A 17283-nucleotide genomic window follows, 5' to 3' on the forward strand; every position below is an offset into this window, starting at 1 on the left:
ACAAAAAATAAGAAAAAACATCCGTTATTTTCTCAAAAAAAAAAAAAAAATTAATACCCTTTTTCGTATAATACCCTTTTTCGTCACGGAACAAAAAATAAGAAAAAACATCCGTTATTTTCTCAAAAAAAAAAAAAAAATTAATACCCTTTTTCGTATAATACCCTTTTTCGTCACGGAACAAAAAATAAGAAAAAACATCCGTTATTTTCTCAAAAAAAAAAAAAAAAAAAAACATTGAACGCACTAGTTTTCAACATTCCTTTTGGACCTGTCAATATTTATTGATTCTTCTCTACGATAAAATAACTGCCAATCGCATTTCCTTTTTCTTACTTTTCTTCCATCTCTGATAGATGTTCTTTTCGAAAAATATTGGTCAGGGTAAAACCCGCAGCTCTTTACCTCAGGCAAAATACAATGTACAGTGGATTGCAAAATTGAGGGGACCCGACGTCTTTCCAAAAATACAATGTACAGTGGATTGCAAAAGTGAGGGGACCCAAAAGAGATGAAGAGGGAAATGAGAGAACGAAAGAAAGGAAAGGGGTAAAAGAGAAATGTGTATAAAACTCTGAAGTGAAAAGACTGTCTTTGGTGGGTTGAAAAATTAACTTGAAAGACATCTCTCTGAAACGAACGATATAAAAAAAAAATTAGCCGAAAATACTTTTGCAGATTTCTTAACTAGACCGCACAGCAGACATACATGCCAAATATGTATGTAACCTAAGGCCAAATACGCATGTGTATGAACCTGAAAGAATCAATGAAACTTGCAATTGCAGACGAATGTTTTGAAGGATAAAGTTTCATTGTTTACTCTCGCAATTGCATGAATGAATGTTTCGTAAACTAAGTAACACGAGGCTCGATTCTGTCAACAGTATATTTGAGCAGAGAGATATCTCACCTGTTGAGGATGGATGGGGGAGGGGGGGGAGTGAGGAGGGCTTGGGAGGAAACTGTTAGGGGGAGAGAATCGAGAGGGAGGAAGGAAATTAGATGGCGATATAAGGTGAAGGATGATATAGAGAGAAGAGGTTCGGTGGAAGAGGTTGTCTTTGATAAAAGGCATTGAAGAGGGAGTATCAGGCAACCGACCTCTTAATATAAGGATAACGGTGGGAAAGAAGAAGAAGAAGAAGAAGAAGGAGGATGGTAATAATAATGATTAAGGGAGAATGCCGAGAGGGAGGCAGAGAATTAGATGGCGATATAAGGTGAAGGATGATATAGAGAGAAGAGGTTCGGTGGAAGAGGTTGTCTTTGATAAAAGGCATTGAAGAGGGAGTATCAGGCAACCGACCTCTTAATATAAGGATAACGGTGGGAAAGAAGAAGAAGAAGAAGAAGAAGGAGGATGGTAATAATAATGATTAAGGGAGAATGCCGAGAGGGAGGCAGAGAATTAGATGGCGATATAAGGTGAAGGATGATATGGAGAGAAGAGGTTCGGTGGAAGAGAGTGCCTTTGACAGAAGGCATTGGAGAGGGAGTATCAGGCAACCGACCCCTTAATGTAAGGATAACGGTGGGAAAGAAGAAGAAGAAGAAGAAAAAGACTGCCATCAAAACAAAAAACAGAAATCGGCTGCAACCTGAACATAATTTGAGGGTAGCACTTTCTAAGACTGAACCACGAATAGAGAAACTTAGCAGCATGATCCATGCCCCAGGGTCCCATTAAAATCAGTTTACCATTTAACAGAGAACATTTATACTTTTAGTTTGTTTTTGCGGAATGTGACTAAATATTATTTCAAAATTGGGTTTTTTATTCATATTAAGCCTTAAAATTTATAATGCTATAATAAAATTTAATGATGTTAATTTTGTCTTTTCCAATCTTATAGTGCCTATCTTATAGAAGGATATTTACTGTCCCTTACTTTTACAGCCAACAACTATAGTACATTTCTTTTAGCGAGGCATATTTGCACCGACTCGTAGCGGTGCCCTTTTAGCTCGGAAAAGTTTCGTGATCGCTGATTGGGTGGAATTATCTCGTCCAACCAATCAGCGATCCGGAAACTTTTCCGTGCTAAAAGGGCACCGCTGCGAGTCGGTGCAAATATGCATCGCTAAAAGAAATGAACTATAGTAATATATAATAATTCATATACAACTAAACTAGTGGGGTCGCAGTCATGGCTTGAGGTGCATTATTGGGGTCACCTGAAAAAAAAAAGGTTGGGAATCACTGGGATACTTAGACCGTGAGTTTAACAAAAATCTCCACAGCCAACTGCCGTAAGAACAGTTCCAAACTTCCAACACAGCCACAGGCACAGGAGTCAACAGTTCCAAACTTCCAACACAGCCACAGGCACAGGAGTCAACAGTTCCAAACTTCCAACACAGCCACAGGCACAGGAGTCAACAGATCCAAACTTCCAACACAGCCACAGGCACAGGAGTCAACAGTTCCAAACTTCCAACACAGCCACAGGAGTCAACAGTTCCAAACTTCCAACACAGCCACAGGAGTCAACAGTTCCAAACTTCCAACACAGCCACAGGCACAGAAGTCAACAGTTCCAAGCTTCCAACACAGCCACAGGCACAGGAGTCAACAGTTCCAAGCTTCCAACACAGCCACAGGCACAGGAGTCAACAGTTCCAAGCTTCCAACACAGCCACAGGCACAGGAGTCAACAGTTCCAAACTTCCAACACAATCACAGGAGTCAACAGTTCCAAACTTCCAACACAGCCACAGGCACAGGAGTCAACAGTTCCAAACTTCCAACACAGCCACAGGCACAGGAGTCAACAGTTCCAAACTTCCAACACAGCCACAGGAGTCAACAGTTCCAAACTTCCAACACAGCCACAGGAGTCAACAGTTCCAAACTTCCAACACAGCCACAGGAGTCAACAGTTCCAAGCTTCCAACACAACCACAGGCACAGGAGTCAACAGTTCCAAACTTCCAACACAGCCACAGGAGTCAACAATTCCAAACTTCCAACACAGCCACAGGAGTCAACAGTTCCAAGCTTCCAACACAACCACAGGAGTCAACAGTTCCAAGCTTCCAACACAGCCACAGGCACAGGAGTCAACAGTTCCAAGCTTCCAACACAGCCACAGGCACAGGAGTCAACAGTTCCAAACTTCCAACACAGCCACAGGAGTCAACAGTTCCAAACTTCCAACACAACCACAGGAGTCAACAGTTCCAAACTTCCAACACAACCACAGGAGTCAACAGTTCCAAACTTCCAACACAGCCACAGGCACAGGAGTCAACAGTTCCAAACTTCCAACACAGCCACAGGCACAGGAGTCAACAGTTCCAAACTTCCAACACAGCCACAGGCACAGGAGTCAACAGTTCCAAACTTCCAACACAGCCACAGGAGTCAACAGTTCCAAGCTTCCAACACAGCCACAGGCACAGGAGTCAACAGTTCCAAGCTTCCAACACAGCCACAGGCACAGGAGTCAACAGTTCCAAACTTCCAACACAGCCACAGGCACAGGAGTCAACAGTTCCAAACTTCCAACACAGCCACAGGCACAGGAGTCAACAGTTCCAAACTTCCAACACAACCACAGGAGTCAACAGTTCCAAACTTCCAACACAGCCACAGGCACAGGAGTCAACAGTTCCAACACAGCCACAGGCACAGGAGTCAACAGTTCCAAACTTCCAACACAACCACAGGAGTCAACAGTTCCAAACTTCCAACACAGCCACAGGCACAGGAGTCAACAGTTCCAAACTTCCAACACAGCCACAGCCACAGGAGTCAACAGTTCCAAACTTCCAACACAACCACAGGAGTCAACACTTCCAAACTTCCAACACAGCCACAGGCACAGGAGTCAACAGTTCCAAACTTCCAACACAACCACAGGAGTCAACAGTTCCAAACTTCCAACACAGCCAGAGGCACAGAAGTCAACAGTTCCAAACTTCCAACACAGCCACAGGCACAGGAGTCAACAGTTCCAAACTTCCAACACAGCCACAGGCACAGAAGTCAACAGTTCCAAACTTCCAACACAGCCATAGGCACAGGAGTCAACAGTTCCAAACTTCCAACACAGCCACAGGCACAGGAGTCAACAGTTCCAAACTTCCAACACAGCCACAGGCACAGAAGTCAACAGTTCCAAACTTCCAACACAGCCATAGGCACAGGAGTCAACAGTTCCAAACTTCCAACACAGCCACAGGCACAGGAGTCAACAGTTCCAAACTTCCAACACAGCCACAGGCACAGAAGTCAACAGTTCCAAACTTCCAACACAGCCATAGGCACAGGAGTCAACAGTTCCAAACTTCCAACACAGCCACAGGCACAGAAGTCAACAGTTCCAAACTTCCAACACAGCCACAGGCACAGGAGTCAACAGTTCCAAACTTCCAACACAGCCACAGGCACAGGAGTCAACAGTTCCAAACTTCCAACACAGCCACAGGCACAGGAGTCAACAGTTCCAAACTTCCAACACAGCCACAGGCACAGGAGTCAACAGTTCCAAACTTCCAACACAGCCACAGGCACAGAAGTCAACAGTTCCAAACTTCCAACACAGCCACAGGCACAGGAGTCAACAGTTCCAAACTTCCAACACAGCCATAGGCACAGGAGTCAACAGTTCCAAACTTCCAACACAGCCATAGGCACAGAAGTCAACAGTTCCAAACTTCCAACACAGCCACAGGCACAGGAGTCAACAGTTCCAAACTTCCAACACAGCCACAGGCACAGAAGTCAACAGTTCCAAACTTCCAACACAGGCACAGGAGTCAACAGTTCCAAACTTCCAACACAGCCACAGGCACAGAAGTCAACAGTTCCAAACTTCCAACACAGCCACAGGCACAGGAGTCAACAGTTCCAAACTTCCAACACAGCCATAAGCACAGGAGTCAACAGTTCCAAACTTCCAACACAGCCACAAGCACAGGAGTCAACAGTTCCAAACTTCCAACACAGCCACAGGAGTCAACAGTTCCAAACTTCCAACACAGCCACAGGAGTCAACAGTTCCAAACTTCCAACACAGCCACAGGCACAGAAGTCAACAGTTCCAAGCTTCCAACACAGCCACAGGCACAGGAGTCAACAGTTCCAAGCTTCCAACACAGCCACAGGCACAGGAGTCAACAGTTCCAAGCTTCCAACACAGCCACAGGCACAGGAGTCAACAGTTCCAAACTTCCAACACAATCACAGGAGTCAACAGTTCCAAACTTCCAACACAGCCACAGGCACAGGAGTCAACAGTTCCAAACTTCCAACACAGCCACAGGCACAGGAGTCAACAGTTCCAAACTTCCAACACAGCCACAGGAGTCAACAGTTCCAAACTTCCAACACAGCCACAGGAGTCAACAGTTCCAAACTTCCAACACAGCCACAGGAGTCAACAGTTCCAAGCTTCCAACACAACCACAGGCACAGGAGTCAACAGTTCCAAACTTCCAACACAGCCACAGGAGTCAACAGTTCCAAACTTCCAACACAGCCACAGGAGTCAACAGTTCCAAGCTTCCAACACAACCACAGGAGTCAACAGTTCCAAGCTTCCAACACAGCCACAGGCACAGGAGTCAACAGTTCCAAGCTTCCAACACAGCCACAGGCACAGGAGTCAACAGTTCCAAACTTCCAACACAGCCACAGGAGTCAACAGTTCCAAACTTCCAACACAACCACAGGAGTCAACAGTTCCAAACTTCCAACACAACCACAGGAGTCAACAGTTCCAAACTTCCAACACAGCCACAGGCACAGGAGTCAACAGTTCCAAACTTCCAACACAGCCACAGGCACAGGAGTCAACAGTTCCAAACTTCCAACACAGCCACAGGCACAGGAGTCAACAGTTCCAAACTTCCAACACAGCCACAGGAGTCAACAGTTCCAAGCTTCCAACACAGCCACAGGCACAGGAGTCAACAGTTCCAAGCTTCCAACACAGCCACAGGCACAGGAGTCAACAGTTCCAAACTTCCAACACAGCCACAGGCACAGGAGTCAACAGTTCCAAACTTCCAACACAGCCACAGGCACAGGAGTCAACAGTTCCAAACTTCCAACACAACCACAGGAGTCAACAGTTCCAAACTTCCAACACAGCCACAGGCACAGGAGTCAACAGTTCCAACACAGCCACAGGCACAGGAGTCAACAGTTCCAAACTTCCAACACAACCACAGGAGTCAACAGTTCCAAACTTCCAACACAGCCACAGGCACAGGAGTCAACAGTTCCAAACTTCCAACACAGCCACAGCCACAGGAGTCAACAGTTCCAAACTTCCAACACAACCACAGGAGTCAACACTTCCAAACTTCCAACACAGCCACAGGCACAGGAGTCAACAGTTCCAAACTTCCAACACAACCACAGGAGTCAACAGTTCCAAACTTCCAACACAGCCAGAGGCACAGAAGTCAACAGTTCCAAACTTCCAACACAGCCACAGGCACAGGAGTCAACAGTTCCAAACTTCCAACACAGCCACAGGCACAGAAGTCAACAGTTCCAAACTTCCAACACAGCCATAGGCACAGGAGTCAACAGTTCCAAACTTCCAACACAGCCACAGGCACAGGAGTCAACAGTTCCAAACTTCCAACACAGCCACAGGCACAGAAGTCAACAGTTCCAAACTTCCAACACAGCCATAGGCACAGGAGTCAACAGTTCCAAACTTCCAACACAGCCACAGGCACAGGAGTCAACAGTTCCAAACTTCCAACACAGCCACAGGCACAGAAGTCAACAGTTCCAAACTTCCAACACAGCCATAGGCACAGGAGTCAACAGTTCCAAACTTCCAACACAGCCACAGGCACAGAAGTCAACAGTTCCAAACTTCCAACACAGCCACAGGCACAGGAGTCAACAGTTCCAAACTTCCAACACAGCCACAGGCACAGGAGTCAACAGTTCCAAACTTCCAACACAGCCACAGGCACAGGAGTCAACAGTTCCAAACTTCCAACACAGCCACAGGCACAGGAGTCAACAGTTCCAAACTTCCAACACAGCCACAGGCACAGAAGTCAACAGTTCCAAACTTCCAACACAGCCACAGGCACAGGAGTCAACAGTTCCAAACTTCCAACACAGCCATAGGCACAGGAGTCAACAGTTCCAAACTTCCAACACAGCCATAGGCACAGAAGTCAACAGTTCCAAACTTCCAACACAGCCACAGGCACAGGAGTCAACAGTTCCAAACTTCCAACACAGCCACAGGCACAGAAGTCAACAGTTCCAAACTTCCAACACAGGCACAGGAGTCAACAGTTCCAAACTTCCAACACAGCCACAGGCACAGAAGTCAACAGTTCCAAACTTCCAACACAGCCACAGGCACAGGAGTCAACAGTTCCAAACTTCCAACACAGCCATAAGCACAGGAGTCAACAGTTCCAAACTTCCAACACAGCCACAAGCACAGGAGTCAACAGTTCCAAACTTCCAACACAGCCACAGGCACAGGAGTCAACAGTTCCAAACTTCCAACACAGCCATAAGCACAGGAGTCAACAGTTCCAAACTTCCAACACAGCCACAGGCACAGGAGTCAACAGTTCCAAACTTCCAACACAGCCATAAGCACAGGAGTCAACAGTTCCAAACTTCCAACACAGCCACAGGCACAGAAGTCAACAGTTCCAAACTTCCAACACAGCCACAGGCACAGAAGTCAACAGTTCCAAACTTCCAACACAGCCACAGGCACAGAAGTCAACAGTTCCAAACTTCCAACACAGCCATAAGCACAGGAGTCAACAGTTCCAAACTTCCAACACAGCCACAGGCACAGGAGTCAACAGTTCCAAACTTCCAACACAGCCATAAGCACAGGAGTCAACAGTTCCAAACTTCCAACACAGCCATAGGCACAGAAGTCAACAGTTCCAAACTTCCAACACAGCCACAGGCACAGAAGTCAACAGTTCCAAACTTCCAACACAGCCACAGGCACAGAAGTCAACAGTTCCAAACTTCCAACACAGCCATAAGCACAGGAGTCAACAGTTCCAAACTTCCAACACAGCCACAGGCACAGGAGTCAACAGTTCCAAACTTCCAACACAGCCACAGGCACAGAAGTCAACAGTTCCAAACTTCCAACACAGCCACAGGCACAGGAGTCAACAGTTCCAAACTTCCAACACAGCCACAGGCACAGGAGTCAACAGTTCCAAACTTCCAACACAGCCATAGGCACAGAAGTCAACAGTTCCAAACTTCCAACACAGCCATAGGCACAGGAGTCAACAGTTCCAAACTTCCAACACAGCCACAGGCACAGAAGTCAACAGTTCCAAACTTCCAACACAGCCATAGGCACAGGAGTCAACAGTTCCAAACTTCCAACACAGCCACAGGCACAGAAGTCAACAGTTCCAAACTTCCAACACAGCCACAGGCACAGGAGTCAACAGTTCCAAACTTCCAACACAGCCACAGGCACAGGAGTCAACAGTTCCAAACTTCCAACACAGCCATAGGCACAGAAGTCAACAGTTCCAAACTTCCAACACAGCCATAGGCACAGGAGTCAACAGTTCCAAACTTCCAACACAGCCACAGGCACAGAAGTCAACAGTTCCAAACTTCCAACACAGCCATAGGCACAGGAGTCAACAGTTCCAAACTTCCAACACAGCCACAGGCACAGAAGTCAACAGTTCCAAACTTCCAACACAGCCACAGGCACAGAAGTCAACAGTTCCAAACTTCCAACACAGCCATAGGCACAGGAGTCAACGCGCATCAAGGACGCTATTAACTACTACTACTACTACTACTAATAATAATAAAATTCTTGCCTACCAAGGATAACACCCAACCAGAACAGATACCGAGAGGAGTTAACTTTTAATGTTGAATAGGTTGATATAAATTTCTCTTCACAGTTTATGACAGGTCTCTTAACGTTGATACTGATCACAAGAAATTTCAAATTTTTACTCATTACTTCTCATGTATAATTTATTTCCTTATTTCCTTTCCTCACTGGACTATTTTTCCTATAAAAGCCCTTGGGCTTGCAGCATCTTGATTTTCCAACTAGGGTTGTAGCTTACATAATAATAATAATAATAATAATAATGATAATAATTTTCACCAAAATAATTGTTTTGTGACTAAACCAACAATGTTTTGGTGCCTCACTCATTACTTTACGCCTAGAGATTGCAAACGAAACACGGGAAGGAAGAGGTGACGATGAATTAATGCGCTAAGGAACATTACGGGTATAGCCTGGTAGACTGGCATAGAAAGACCATAAACACGCTTGTGAGAGGACATATCTGAGGGAGGCCCTTGTCCTGTATTGGACTAGCACTGGCTGAATATATATATATATATATATATATATATATATATATATATATATATATATATATATATATATATATATATATATATATATATATATATATATATATACATATACATATATATATGTATATATATATACATATATATATACATATATATATATATATATATATATATATATATATATATATATATGTATGTATATATATGTGTATATATATGTATATATATATACATATATATATGTATGTATATATATATATATATATATATATATATATATATATATATGTATGTATGTATGTATATATATATGTATGTATATATATATCTATACATACATATATATACATATGTATATGTATATATATATATATATATATATATATATATATATATATATATATATGTATGTATGTATGTATATATATATATATATATGTATGTATATATATATCTATACATACATATATATACATACATATATATATATATATATATATATATATATATATATATATATATATATATATATATATATTACTATGCATCAATAATTATGTAAAAAAAAATAGAATAAACCTAGTCACATCCATATTTATAAGCTTACTGTTAAACGGATCAATCTAACCAGCACAAAATATAGCATCCTCTTTTAACTGACAAAGGATAAAATTCCTATAGGCTACTCTTTTATCGTACATTTTTCCCCTCTGGAAAAAATTCAATAGTTTTTTTTCAAGCTGCCACCCTCTCCCTTCGTATGACTACTTCTAATACCTGTTGATAGATACTATAAACCGATTACCAAACTTTTAGGTACGGAAAGACAAAAAAAAAAAAAAATAATAAAAATAAAAAATAAATAAATAAATAAAAAATAAATAAATAAATTCCAAACAGCTGATCCGGTGTTTTCGTACACTTCCATTTTCAACTTTTATTTTATTAAGATATGTACACTTACAATTCTTAGTTTATAAAATTGAATATGTATCATATATATATATATATATATATATATATATATATATATATATATATATATATATATACATGAAAGAAATTAGTAATTATCATATAGGCCTACTCATTAAGTTGGAACTTTTACTAATCATCTAAATATTGTACACTTACAATTCTTAGTTTATAAAATTGAATATGTATCATATATATACATGAAAGAAATCAGTAATTATCATATAGGCCTAGTCATTATGTTGGAACTTTTACTAATCATCTAAATATTGTTTTAAGTTAAATACTTATCGATTCGTGAATACTTTTTAACATTTCTAAATCCTATTTTATTTACATTGAAAGTATTTACCATTTTACCTTTGTTAAAGTATTTATAGTTTATTTAGGAAATATTCACCTTAATGTTGTTACTGCTTTTGAAATATTTTATTTTCCCTTGTTTCCTTTCCTCACTAGGCTATTTTCCCTGTTGGGGCCCCTGGGCTTATAGCATCCTGCTTTTCCAACTAGGGTTGTAGCTTAGCAATTAATAATAATAATAATAATAATAATAATAATAAAGTAATTGCCAGTATTTGCCATTTTACTTTCATCCGTTTATTCAATTGCGATTATTAACCATTTTTCTTTTAATCCACATAAATAATTTCCAGGAAGTATATTCCTGTAAATCTTAAGTATCTTCGCCGTTGAATATCTACAACATTCATCCCTCCCCCACGCTAACCAACGTCGTACCTCATCTCAAAATCTGTTTCCATCCCTTATCATACACTGGCTACGTCTAGCTTCCATTTATAATTAGAAAACACTTTACCTCCCACGAAAATTTCATGTGACAATCTCCAGTAAATATAGTCTATGGCTAATATCATCTTTGTGTATTTGAACGTCTGACCTGAGATCTACCATGACAACAATAATCATGTATCACTTAATCCCAAAGGCATAAATGGAGTGAAGACAGATACAATACATCACGTAGTTGAAATAACACCGGACCTATTGCACCATTATCTATGGGTCTAACCCAACCCTGCATTAAAAGGTTATATATATATATATATATATATATATATATATATATATATATATATATACATATATATATATATATATATATATATATATATATATATATATATATATATATATATATATATATATATATATATAGCCGTAATGATATTGCTTAAAAAATACCACTTTTTCGATCAATAAGTTATCCGGAGTTCCGAACCCAGCAAGAAGCAGGAGACTGTTACGTATAATAGATACGATTATCATAAAAATAGAGGGATAGGGATATTTTATATATATATATATATATATATATATATATATATATATATATATATATATATATATATATATATATATATATATATATATATATATATATATATATACAGTATATAAAGTATTTCTAATAAGAAAAACAACGGAACTACTGTACATAACGAACACAGTTGTATTCACGATTAGCCAACTCTTACCATTGATAGCAATAACCCGCGCAGCCTACCAGTAGTTCTCTACAAGACTATGACTTGTCTTTATAAACATATAAACAATAATTTGGCAGGAGAAACTCTGCAAACAATTACCGTAATTTAAAACATCGAAAATAATAACAACAATCGGAAAGACTATGAAAACTATTAATTTAAAACATTGGAAATAAAAAAAAAAACAATCATTGGGAAGAAGCTGAAAAACAGTGAATTTAAAACATAGAAAATAAAAACAATAATTGGGAAGGAAGAGCTGAAAAACAATGAATTTAAAACCATCTCAATTAGACATACCTTTGCCATAATGGTCAGTAGAACACGGATCTTCTAGTCTTCTCGGGATCCATAACCGTTGAGTAAGAGGAACAGTAGGCTTCTTACATTGCTCTTCCTCCTTCCTCTTGAACTCCTCCTCTTTCCTCTTGAAAATTAGGTTTTGAGGCCATGATGGGGGTGACAATAATCATGATTATATACAAACTCGTTTCAAGTAATTGCGTTTTTCTTCATATAAAGCTACATCAAAATTCATTCTAATCAGTTTATTTGAAGATGACTTTAGAATTCATGACTGTAGTATCTCTTGGTTTGTACGTATATAGGCCTATTTCGTATCGTATACCATCAATTACTCAAGTTGAAAAAATAATAGATGATTATAGTAACATTTACACAGTATATAGTTCAATAAAAGGGATTCGTAACATGCAAAGTTCTGCATGGCCATGTTGATGTTATGTAGACTTGAAAATAGCAAATCTAATTACAGTTTTACATCAAAATTCAGGATATCTGCTTCAGACTTCTGTACAGCAATAATAAAACACAGGACATCTGCTTCAGACTTCTGTACAGCAATAATAAAACACAGGACATCTGCTTCAGACTTCTGTACAGCAATAGTAAAACACAGGACATCTGCTTCAGACTTGTGTACAGCAATAATAAAACACAGGACATCTGCTTCAGACTTGTGTACAGCAATAATAAAACACAGGACATCTGCTTCAGACTTGTGTACAGCAATAATAAAACACAGGACATCTGCTTCAGACTTGTGTACAGCAATAATAAAACACAGGACATCTGCTTCAGACTTGTGTACAGCAATAATAAAACAGGACATCTGCTTCAGACTTGTGTACAGCAATAATAAAACACAGGACATCTGCTTCAGACTTGTGTACAGCAATAATAAAACACAGGACATCTGCTTCAGACTTGTGTACAGCAATAATAAAACACAGGACATCTGCTTCAGACTTGTGTACAGCAATAATAAAACACAGGACATCTGCTTCAGACTTCTGTACAGCAATAATAAAACAAACACTTTGACATCAAAATTCAGAATATGTGCTTCAGAACACTAGCGTACTCAATTGATCCCATCAAATTTCTCCAATTTCTTGTTTAGTCTTGTTATATACATCCTCGCAATATAATGTTCGTATCTTCAAATCATTAAAATAGAGCATTTATAGTCATTGGTCTTATAAAATTCCCCCGGTTTCTTGTACTTGTGTATAGCAATAATAAAACAAATACGCTGACATAAAAAATCAGGATAGCTGCTTCATAACACTAGCCTACTCAAATGTTCTTAGCAAACTTCCTTTATTTCTTGTTTACCCTTGATATATTCATCCATGAAATTGATATAATGTTCGTATCTTCAAATCATTACAATAGAGCATTTATAGTAACCCACTAAGTCTGTAAATAAATTTTACGACCTCACTCCGGCTAATGTTTACAGCATCACGATTTCACAATTCAGTTTAGAGCATCACGATTTCACAATTCAATCAAGTTTGCACGAGGTTGTCGGCTTGGGAACTACGAGTTGCAAGTCTGGAGATTACGCTGGATATAAAAAAATATCTAGTCACCATTACAAGAGCCATTAGACTTCACTTTCATCATCTGGAGATCTCGTTTACGAAATTACGACAGGTATAAACCACCATTATATAAAACACTTCCACGCCACTACAACTTCGAGTAGAGTCTGCATTTAAAAACACAAACAGCCTAGTGTTGCCAGATGAGTTAGTCTAAAAATCCCCAAATCTTAATGAAAATATCCCCAAAACAACACAAAAATTCCCATTTCCACAAATATATTTCCTTCTGATCATGTAGACTATACTACTATATAACTTATTCACTATACTTCATATAATTGCAAGTAAACTTATTGCAACAATATAAAGGTTTACTCATTTTCTTCATAGAAATTTGTAGAGAATATCCCCATCAGACACCCGAAAATCCCCAAATCTAGGAATAAATTCCCAAATCTAGAGATAAATCTCCATCTGTGGCAACACTGAAACAGCCTTTGGTAGCAGTTGTCGGCTCTTTCCAAATAGCTATATTTTCTTCATAGTTTCATAGATCCAGATCGAATAAAGTCAAATGACACTCACCAACCTTAGATGGCGTTTTATCTAATACGTGGTTCACACAAACACGACTTGATAGCGAATGCTTGATTAATTGATCAGGTTTAAAGGCAACACTACTTCGACCAACACTGTTCCCCGCCACTTTCTGTTGCCGAAGCCATTTTCATCTTTAGCGGACAGTAAACTTGAATCTTTCTTATTAATACCGATTGGATTTCTCGTATCTCATTTAAATGTTACTTATATGTATCTCAGCAAGTATTGTATGTATAGATTACTACAAGAAAAGCCTACTTTCTTAAAAAAAAACTCACAATATTTCTTTATAAAAGTGTTTGGTTACGTAAACTACATAACTTGTCCGCTATGTATGTTTGCTCCGTTGATATTTAGAGTGGCAACGCTATCAGTGATGACGCCGTTAATGACGTTATTAGTTATTACCTCTCGTTCAATTACTTATAGTGTTTCGGTTTGTTTGTGATGGTGTACGGCGTTTGTGTTCATTCATTGCTTTCGTGTAAGTAATATGTGATTTTTTCAGTCAACATAGATCAAATGTTTCGCTATGTGATACTAGATCTCGCGATTCCATTGCTATGGAATGTATAAAACTGATATTTTCAGCATTGTATGTGTGAATTCGGCGTTCTCATAGCACAACCTTATTTAGTATAATTTGAGCAATGTATGTTCTTATTGTCTCGTAGTATTTGCTAAATATTTAATGTAATAATGATATATTTCACTTCGTAAGTTCGTATCTAAGGTTCTGAACATTCCTGGGTCTTTTGCTCAACCGTGGGCGTTAATTTTTCCCTCTTGAAAGCTTGGGGTTTGCACCCCCTAGAATCCTAGATGAATAGTCTTAGCCCCCCCCCCATCACCATGACAAGGCCCAAATTGATAAGTCAGTTTCTATGCTTTATTATCAACCCTTCGATTCCATACAAAATAATAGCAGCAGTAGATCTATCAGATATTATAGCATTAGAAGGTTGCTTGGCGTTCATAAATCTTATTCTTCTGTTTCCATTTCTTGTAAACAGTTATTGTTCACATTTATGTCATAATTACCATTTTATGAAGACTCTAATAACGAGACTAGGTATTTGAGACAATCTAACAGGTGGAAGGAAATTTTTAAATTACGTTAACCTTTGTTTTCCTTTTTAAAATCTGTCAAAATATTTTTACAGCGATAAGATACACTTTACCCTTTACGTTTTCTCGTATATTTAACTAAAAGGTTGTTTTTAGTACCATTGTAGTGTTTTAACATTCGTTCTGTTGGTTAATAGGAATAATAAAGTTTACAAAATATCTCAAGTCTTAGTTTTGCAACGGTATTTGTTTCAAAGACCACGCTCTTATACTGCCAAATTATGCAAAGCTATTGTTTACCTCTTACTTTTTCATAATTTAAAACAATTTGCCACATGGGAAGCAGGATAAAATTTATATATATATATATATATATATATATATATATATATATATATATAAAACAGAATTACAAAAACAAAAACTAGCCTGGTCTCACTAAACGACTTGGAACTGACATCGTCAACATAGTCAAGTTAAAGTCAACCAAACAAAAGTTTGTGATGCCAGCGTACATTTGATATATATATTCAGAATATATACACTAAATTAAAATGGAGTAATTACTCGTGTCCATTAAACATACAATTCACAAATAGACACTTTTGAGTAATTACTCCATTTTTAGTTTAATTTATATTTTTAATATACAGTATATCAAATGTACGCTGTCATTTGATTGTCAAATCTCTTTTAAAACACTTCTACGTTGGTGAATATTAATGTCATTGGTATAGGAAAGAAAAAAATAATATTTTAGAACTCCAAGACAGGCTTACAGGCCTAGTTGGAGGGCCAAATATTCGAAGTTACTTTGTTTATCTATTGCATAATGGTAATATTTTGTAAAGTGTCTGATATTAACGAGGCAATACCTAAGGCAACTAAATGTGTCTTATATGATATTCTAGATCATTTAAAAATTTATCATATAATTGTTTATGAGATTCTTCTGTTAGGATGTTGAAGGCTTGTATAATAGCAGTTAAGAATAGTGTTCAACCTTTTCATCATTTTTAAAGAAAGGGGAGTCTAACAAGCAAAATGTATAGATATCTCCATAAACAGCTTATGATTTAGACTCACGAATTAGTTTTACAGTATCCTCATTAGCATAATCCTACATGAATAAAATAAATCATATATTAGCCCATTTAGCTTCATCATCATCATCATTATCATCATCATCTCCTCCCACGCCTATTGACGCGAAGGGTCTCAGTTAGATTTCGCCAATTGTCTCTCTCATGAGCTTCTAAATCAATACTTCTCCATACATCTACTTCACGCTCCATAGTTCCCAGCCATGTAGGCCTAGGGCTTCTAACTTTTCTAGTGCCTTGTAGAACCCAGTTAAAAATTTCCATTTAGCTCAATGTTTCTTAACTGATATACTTACTTCAGTGCTGTATATATATATATATATATATATATATATATATATATATATATATATATATATATATATATATATATATATATATATATTCTTTTTTCTTCAGACTGATAACTATTATTGTCTTTTCAGGTTTGTGATTTAGAAATTGCTCGAGAACTGATATGGTAATTGGATAGTGTGTGGCGCGCGTTTCAGCTCTTCCAGAAATGTAAGTACAGCAAGTAGGCCTAATATACTTTTTTAGAGATTCTTAGTCAATTATGTAATCTCGCCGTGAAAGAGATAGTGTAGTCTTTCGTTTTCTTGATAAGGATTCATTCCCTTGAAGGCGGCTATGATACGAGTACGAAACTCGTACCGTACGTAATTTAATCTTATGTAACACGGTTCCAAGCTTAAAAGGTTGGTTTGAACAGTTCGACAGAAAAGTGTTTGAAGTGATGATCGAACGTGTGAATTGGGGTATTTGGTTGTCGAACACGGTCGTCGAAAGGTTGGAAGAAAGTCTGTTCTAGCCTGACTTTTGTGGGCGGGTTTTCATTG

General features: G+C 38.6%; 1 protein-coding gene across 1 annotated transcript; it reads left to right on the forward strand.

Moving 5' to 3' along the window:
• Positions 1 to 1184: 1184 nt before the first annotated feature.
• On the forward strand, positions 1185 to 16908 carry LOC137627363 (ras guanine nucleotide exchange factor R-like). The gene is made up of 8 exons (XM_068358449.1): positions 1185 to 1248; positions 2482 to 2604; positions 2833 to 3054; positions 3743 to 3941; positions 4990 to 5112; positions 5341 to 5562; positions 6251 to 6449; positions 16870 to 16908. Exons 1-8 carry the CDS (start codon positions 1185 to 1187, stop codon positions 16906 to 16908), a joined length of 1191 nt encoding a protein of 396 aa, XP_068214550.1.
• The last annotated feature ends 375 nt before the right edge of the window (positions 16909 to 17283 follow it).

The sequence above is a fragment of the Palaemon carinicauda genome, chromosome 35, assembly GCF_036898095.1.
Source record: "Palaemon carinicauda isolate YSFRI2023 chromosome 35, ASM3689809v2, whole genome shotgun sequence".
Lineage (NCBI taxonomy): Eukaryota > Metazoa > Arthropoda > Malacostraca > Decapoda > Palaemonidae > Palaemon > Palaemon carinicauda.

What these genes read in the sequence shown, in the direction of transcription:
- LOC137627363 (XM_068358449.1), top strand. Translation starts at nt 1,185, where the DNA reads ATGCCGAGAGGGAGGCAGAGAATTAGATGGCGATATAAGGTGAAGGAT. An exon ending in AACTTCCAACACAGCCACAG is followed by an intron (nt 3,942 to 4,989) that starts GCACAGGAGTCA and finishes CTTCCAACACAG; the next exon opens with CCACAGGAGTCAACAGTTCC. An exon ending in AGCTTCCAACACAGCCACAG is followed by an intron (nt 5,113 to 5,340) that starts GCACAGGAGTCA and finishes CTTCCAACACAG; the next exon opens with CCACAGGAGTCAACAGTTCC.